This window comes from Eucyclogobius newberryi, unplaced genomic scaffold (genome assembly GCF_026437365.1).
Source record: "Eucyclogobius newberryi isolate DKJ021-1_F unplaced genomic scaffold, fEucNew1.0.hap1 SCAF_61, whole genome shotgun sequence".
NCBI lineage: Eukaryota > Metazoa > Chordata > Actinopteri > Gobiiformes > Gobiidae > Eucyclogobius > Eucyclogobius newberryi.
In genome coordinates this window covers 1-7,836 of record NW_027316290.1, presented here as the reverse complement: position 1 = coordinate 7,836, position 7,836 = coordinate 1, and the positions used below count along the sequence as shown (strand labels likewise).

Genomic DNA, 7,836 nt, shown 5'->3' with positions numbered 1-7,836 from the left:
TTTTACGTTTCCGGGCACGTGCAGCCAGAAAAGGCTGCTCCTCCACGCCGTCCAGAACGTCTTCGACCACCGATCCACTCTCCTCCGCCATCTCCCGTCTCTCCAGACCGGAGAGACCTTGACTGCATCTGCATAGGATATACCACCACCGTAGTTGTTGTTGTTGTTGTTGTTGTTGTTGTTTTATGGCGGTTGGCATCCAAGTGTTGCATTACCGCCAGACTTTATTCCTCAGACTTTGTCGTAGTCCTCAGACTCTGTCGTAGTCCGTAAAAGTACTCCTTCCATTGCTTTGGTGTTACAAAGCCCATGAGGTCATGATATGTCTTTGTGACTAGAATAGTTGTTGTTGTTTCAGAGACCAACCGGCTTTATTCCAGGGAGACTCTTCTTCATCTTCCTCTCCTTCTTTGACGTTCGGTGCTTCCACCGTACAGCTTTATTCTTCAGGCTTCATTCTATAGGCTTTAATATGTCCACTGATGTCGCCGCTTGGTAGCCGTGCGTCTACGAGACTGGGCGAGGACAGGAGACCACCCCCACCCCCATCTCGTCACTCTGATCACTCTGACTCCCCACAAGCAGACCCCCATCACTCCGACTCCCATTTAGCGCCTTTAGCCTGTTTTCTATATCTGCCCAATCAAGCTCCTTTGTTCCAAGGAATCTCCCTGCAGCTTTAGCAATGATCCTGATCCTTTCAGTTCTGCTTTGAGTCTGAGCAGCACAGTTTACAACATCCACCATAAAGAGTACAAAATCCTCTCTATCCACAACCAGGGTATTCTCATTCATTCTGGAACCTGCACACTTGGGACCTCCACTCTTGAAACCTTCACACTTCTTGGGAGCCACGCTGGCCTTTCTCATTACGCCCTGGCTAGGAGCAGCGCTTGCTCCTCTCTCTGTATTTACTCTAAACTCATTACTTGAAACTTTCTTGACTGCATCTGCATAGGATATACCTTGAGAGACCTTTATTTTATGCACCTCAGCAGCTCTTTTGCTAAACCTGCATCCCCCGTAGGCAGAGCTATGTTCTTCCCCACAGTTACAGCACTTCAGTTTTGCTCCCACGTCACACTTCCCATACTCGTGATCTCCTGCACATTTACCACATCTTTGCCTCCCTCTACAGACCGCTGCAATATGCCCAAAGCGCTGGCACTTAAAGCAACGCAGGGGCGGTGGAACATATGGCCTAACGTCATGGCACATGAACCCAATGAACACCTTACTAGGCAGGCACCTCCCTTCAAGTGTTACCATTACCGACAAGCTGTCACATCTTACCCCAGACCGGGTCACCTTCAACCGCCTAGCGTCCAGCACCTTAGCTCCAGTCAAATTCTCCTTAACTTCATCCACAGACGTCGCCGTAGGGACGCCTACGATAACTCCTCTGACCATGTTTCTTTCAGCATCAGACACAAGAATGTCCTTTCCACCCAGACGTTTAGTTCCAATCGCCTTCCGTTGCTGAGCCGCGTCCTTGCACACAACCAGCAGCGAGCCATCTCTAAGGACACTCGCACTCTTGATCACTCCCACAGCTACAGTTAGGCTCTTTGACAATGCCATTGAATTCCACTCCTTAAAGGATGCACTATCCTGTGCAAGCTTTATGATCACCTTACAGTCTCTGCTCTCACCCCGGACATCAATAGCCTCAGCCTCATCCTGCTGCTCATTCCCAGAACCCTCGGACGAGCTAGGGGACTTTTTGCGTTTCCGGGCACGTACAGGCAGAAAAGGCTGCTCCTCCACGCCGTCCAGAACGTCTTCCATCCCCGATCCACTCTCCTCCGCCATCTCCCCTCTCTCCCGACCGGGTGTTGAGCAAGGTCTCCTCACAGTTTTGTACAATAATGGCGGTTGGCATCCAAGTGTTGCATCCCCTCCGACCACCGTAGTTTAGTCAGTTATAGAGTTGGGGTGTGTTGGAGGACGAGGATGTTCTAACGAGCTTTGAACTCATGGGCTTTGAAACGCCAAAGCAATAGAAAAGAACTTGTAAAGAATACTACAAAGTCTGAGGAATAAAGTGATGCAACACTTGGATGCCAACCGCCATAAAACAACAACAACAACAACATTCAGTGGCTCAGATGAACACAAACCAGAGAGCACAATCCATAAGTCATTTATCTTGGGTTTGTGCAATAAATACCGCCCTTTAGGGTCAAGGGGTGAACAAAATGAATTGAAATTGAAATAAAAACCTAGATGACACTAAATTATCGTCTTCTTAACCCTGAAAAAAACAAGGTCATTGTGCTGGGCTCTAGACGGAAATGCATCATATTAGGTATGAAAATGACATCACTATGTTCTGTCCCATCGATTGTCACACCATGAAATGTTTTTGATTGTCTAATATATTGGGCCAATGGTTCCAAGTACAAAGCGAACAACAGGGGGGACCAAGCCTCACCCCTCTTTCCAAAGTAAGAGCGTCTGTCATGTGACCGTTAATTTAGTTTAGGGCCGGTTTAGGGCCCAGAACAAAAGAACACAGTCTAAAGAATAAAGTCTAAAGAACAAGTCTAAAAAATTAAAGTCTTAAAGAATAACGTCTAAAGAATAAAGTTTAAAGAATAAAGTCTAAAGAATGTGCTTTGAAGATAAAGGTATATAAGCGGCAGTACGAGTCCGCCAGGTTTACGATTACCAATCAGAAATCAATCTGTGTGTGGTTTCATGAAAGCTCTTGAAGCTGTCCTCGTGTCTCCTCATTGTTTCTACCCATCTGGATATCCATCCAGGCCTTAAGGAGTGCTATGACCGCCCCTCCATAGCAGTGACCACTACACACCTGAACCAGAACCTTACAGTCCAGAGTATCTCTCCCAACAGATACCAACTGCCATAAAGAAGAAAAAGAAGAAGAAATGTCCTCCACAAGTGAAAGGAACTCTGAGGAGATGTTCCGGTGCTACATCTGTCTGGAGGTGTTCTCTGAGCCAGTGTCCACTCCATGTGGACACAACTTCTGCGAACGCTGCATCTATGAGTACTGGGCCCGTGAGGGGCCCTGCAGATGTCCTCTGTGTAACAGGAGCTATGACAGAAGACCTGAGCTCAGAGTCAACTATTTGCTTTTGGATATGGTCTCTCAGTTTAGGAGTTCCTCTCTGCTGCACATGGAGGAGCAGAGGAGGCTGAAGGTCCAGGAGGTCCAGCACTGCGTGGAGCTCAGTAACACAGAGGTCCACAGAGAGCTGGAGAAACATCTCTCTGAAGACTTTAACAAACTGTCTTCAAGATTAGAACTACTGAGAGTGAAGCAGTTTGTGGTGGACGTCACTCTGGATCCAGACACTGCTCAACCTCAGCTCGTTTTGTCTGAAGATCTCAAACAGGTTCATTGTGAAGATGAGAAGAAGAATCTCCCATATTCTCATCTGAGGTTTGATTATCATCGTTGTGTTCTGGGAAAGCAGAGTTGCTCCTCAGGCAGGTTTTACTTTGAGGTTCAGGTCAAAGGGAAAACTAAGTGGGATTTAGGAGTGGCCCAAGAGTCCATCAGGCGGAAGGGAATGACCTATCTGAGTCCTGAGGATGGATTCTGGTGCATCATGATGAGAAACAAAGATAAGTACTTTGCTCGTACACACCCTCCCCTCCCTCTGCCTCTGCAGCGAGCTCCTCAGAAGGTCGGGGTGTTTGTGGACTATGGTGAAGGTCTGGTCTCCTTTTATGATGCAGATTCTGCAGATCTTCTCTTCTCCTTCAGCGGCTGCTGCTTCAGGGAGAAACTGTTTCCATTTTTCAGTCCCTGTTTAAATGATGAAGGTTCAAACTCTGCTCCTCTGGTCCTCACTGCAGTTTAGACTTTCAGAGGTCAAAGTGACTAAGAACAAATGCAACTGTGCAACTTCTTTTTATTCCATTTTGGACTTAAAACACAAAGTTCTTCTTCTCATTATGTTGAAATGTCTGAGGATTTATTTTAATCCTGTTCATTGTAAAAATAAACATACTATATACACATAAAAAGGCATCAATTCATAATCGAGATTAATGCATCTAAACTTTTATCATTTAAAGTACATTTAAAACAAGAGAGTGTCTACAGAGCCGCGGCGCGCGGCCGAAACTGCCATGCTATTTTGTGCCGCGGCTCCTGAAACTGCTGCGCTATTTGACCACGCCTTTTTAGACCGCGCCAGGTTAGGGTCATGGTCAGGGTCAGGGTTTAGGGTCAGAGTCAGGGTCAGGGTCAGGGTTTAGGCTTAGGGGGTTAGGCTTAGGGGGTTAGGCTTAGGGGGTTAGGGTTAGGGGGTTAGGGTTAGGGGGGTTAGGGGGTGTTGAAGTTTAGTCTATACAGACTGCGAGAGGCGAAGATCGTTCTCAAGTTCTTTATTTGATGAAAACAGGGAAAAACAGGCAAAACAGTAGCATGTTGTTCGTCTTGCAGCTGAGATTCGACTCTTCACCCGATTTAGCTGTGTTTTATAAAGCTGTTGCTTGTGTCTGATATAATGGCCTGATGTTCGCTATGACGTCTGCTTTAAGATTGTTTGTACCAGTCCACAGATAATCAGAAAATACACAGAAAGTTCATTGTGACCCATATGCAGCAAGATCGTCGTGACTCATGATAAATAGGACACAGACATGACAATAAATTGATCAATATCCACAGGGGTTAGTGGGTTAGGGTTAGTGTTAGGGTTTAGGGTTCAGGGTTCAGGGTTCAGGGTTCAGGGTTTAGGGTTTAGGGTTTAGGGTTTAGGGTTTAGGGTTTAGGGTTTGGGTTTAGGGTTAGGGTTTAGGGTTAGGGTTAGATTGTTTGTTTGTATGTTTGTCCATTCTGAGATGGACAATGCACGGGCCTCCACTGCACGGGCCTCTAGCTTCCCCCGTGTGACAATTAAGTTAAGGCGTGGCCCCCCACAGGTTAGGGTTAGGGTCTGGGGTGTGCAGGTCATTTTAGGGAAGAGTCTAAATGGTCAAGAAACTCATACGGCTCATGATAATAATATATTCACAGTCACTGAGTCGACAGATGAACCTGTACTGCAAACTGTACTGCAAACTGTACTTCAAACTGTACATCAAACTGTACTGCAAACTGTACTTCAAACTGTACATCAAACTGTACTGCAAACTGTACTTCAAACTGTACTCCAAACCGTACATCAAACTGTACTTCAAACTGTACTTCAAACTGTACATCAAACTGTACTTCAAACTGTACATCAAACTGTACATCAAACTGTACTGCAAACTGTACTGCAAACTGTACAACAGACTGTACTTCAAACTACTGCAAACTGTACTTCAAACTGTACTGCAAACTGTACTTCAAACTATTGCAAACTGTACTTCAAACTGTACTTCAAACTATACTTCAAACTACTGCAAACTGTACTTCAAACTACTGCAAACTGTACTTCAAACTACTGCAAACTGTACTTCAAACTGTACTTCAAACTATACTTCAAACTACTGCAAACTGTACTTCAAACTACTGCAAACTGTACTTCAAACTACTGCAAACTGTACTTCAAACTGTACTTCAAACTGTACTTCAAACTCTACTTCAAACTCTACTTCAAACTCTACTTCAAACTCTACTTCAAACTGTACTGCAAACTGTACTTCAAACTGTACTGCAAACTGTACTGCAAACAACTGCAAACTGTACTGCAAACTCTACTTCAAACTGTACTGCAAACTGTACTGCAAACTGTACTTCAAAGTGTACTGCAAACTGTACTTCAAACTGTACTGCAAACTGTACTGCAAACTACTGCAAACTGTACTTCAAACTGTACTTCAAATTGTACTTCAAACTGTACTTCAAACTACTGCAAACTGTACTTCAAACTACTGCAAACTGTACTTCAAACTGTACTTCAAACTGTACTTCAAACTGTACTGCAAACTGTACTGCAAACTACTGCAAACTGTACTGCAAACTGTACTTCAAACTCTAATGCAAACTGTACTGCAAACTACTGCAAACTGTACTTCAAACTGTACTTCAAATTGTACTTCAAACTGTAGTTCAAACTACTGCAAACTGTACTTCAAACTGTACTTCAAATTGTACTTCAAACTGTACTTCAAACTACTGCAAACTGTACTTCAAACTACTGCAAACTGTACTTCAAACTGTACTTCAAACTGTACTTCAAACTGTACTGCAAACTGTACTGCAAACTACTGCAAACTGTACTGCAAACTGTACTTCAAACTCTAATGCAAACTGTACTGCAAACTACTGCAAACTGTACTTCAAACTGTACTTCAAATTGTACTTCAAACTGTAGTTCAAACTACTGCAAACTGTACTTCAAACTGTACTTCAAATTGTACTTCAAACTGTAGTTCAAACTACTGCAAACTGTACTTCAAACTACTGCAAACTGTACTTCAAACTGTACTTCAAACTGTACTTCAAACTGTACTTCAAACTGTACTTCAAACTACTGCAAACTGTACTTCAAACTGTACTGCAAACTGTACTTCAAACTCTACAACAAACTGTACTTCAAACTACTCCAAACTGTCCCAATTTGCCTGAAAAGTCTTGATCCTCTCAGACACAAACTTTACCATCGCAGCCTTTTCAATAAAGTCTTTAAGAAGTCATGAAATGCCCGTGAGTTTCCACTTGCTCTTTTGTAGTTTGACCACAGGAGTGCTGTATATAATGCTCCTGAGGAGATGCTCCAGCGACACTGAAGGACGGGTCAAACGCAGAGACACATTTCCCTACGGGGACAATAAGCGTACCTTATCCTTAAAACTCATCCACAAACAAATGACCACTAATTCTATTATAAGCCCTGTTTATTTTGTGAACATTTTGTTTCATTTTTCATGTTTCATGTTCAAACATAATGTACTTCAACACTTTCTCTGAAGTTATACTTTTACTTGAGTGCATTGACGGTTCCTGTGTGTGTACTTTTATTTAAGTAACTAAACTTCTTCCACCACGTACAGCTGTAAGTCTGCTCACTATAATGCTTCTGTTGTTTGTCCACAGCTGCAGTGGCACCTGGACCCATGGGACGGTACAGTGAAGTACGTTCTGTCTGGAGAGGGAGCGGGCACCATCTTTACCCTGGACGAGAACAACGCAAAACTCTACGTCACGCGCCCCCTGGACCGAGAAAAGAAGTCCATCTACGTCCTCCAGGTCAACATAGTCGATAAGACCTCGGGCGTCAGGCTGAGACCGGAGGCCGAGGTTAAGATCAAACTACGCGACATCAACGACAACGAGCCAACTTTCAGCAAAGAGGTGTACACGGGCAGCATGCCGGAGCGGGCCCAGATCGGTACGAGAATGTTCCACTCATAATAATGATAATGATAATGATATATATGTATAGATATATATATATATATATATATATATATATATATATATATATATAAGTCTTGTGTTAGCCTGATCACAGCAGAACTACATCCATAGTTTTGGAGTTTTGGACCAGGACCACCTCAAATAGTTACAAATGTGGGACAGGTCATGGGACATGGTGAGACAGACACGGTGTGATATAATAACTCACTTAAGATCAAATGTAAGCCTGTTCACTTTGTTTTGCCCCGCCCACTTCCGTCGTAATGGCACTTCCGGTGGAGCCTGACCCTCTCACTAAACTGTATGTCCTCTGTGTGGGTTCCCCAGGCACGTCGGTGATCCAGGTCACAGCCACAGACGCAGATGAAGGCTTTTTTGCCAAACTGGTGTACAGCATCAGCCAGGAGCACCCGTACTTCTCTGTGGACCCCAACACCGGTAAGAAGCTGCTCCCGCCGGCGTTTCATGTCCTTTCCACCCGCCCGACTCCAAAGGTCAGAGTTTGGTTT

At 44.3% G+C, this 7,836-nt stretch overlaps 1 protein-coding gene across 1 annotated transcript; it reads left to right on the top strand.

Annotated features, from left to right (window-relative positions):
- The first annotated feature begins 2,891 nt into the window (after positions 1–2,891).
- Positions 2,892–3,858, top strand: LOC140348193 (E3 ubiquitin-protein ligase TRIM21-like). The gene has a single exon (XM_072434269.1). It carries the CDS (start codon positions 2,892–2,894, stop codon positions 3,831–3,833), a length of 942 nt encoding a protein of 313 aa, XP_072290370.1. The 3' UTR covers positions 3,834–3,858.
- The last annotated feature ends 3,978 nt before the right edge of the window (positions 3,859–7,836 follow it).

What these genes read in the sequence shown, in the direction of transcription:
- LOC140348193 (XM_072434269.1), top strand. Translation starts at nt 2,892, where the DNA reads ATGTCCTCCACAAGTGAAAGGAACTCTGAGGAGATGTTCCGGTGCTAC.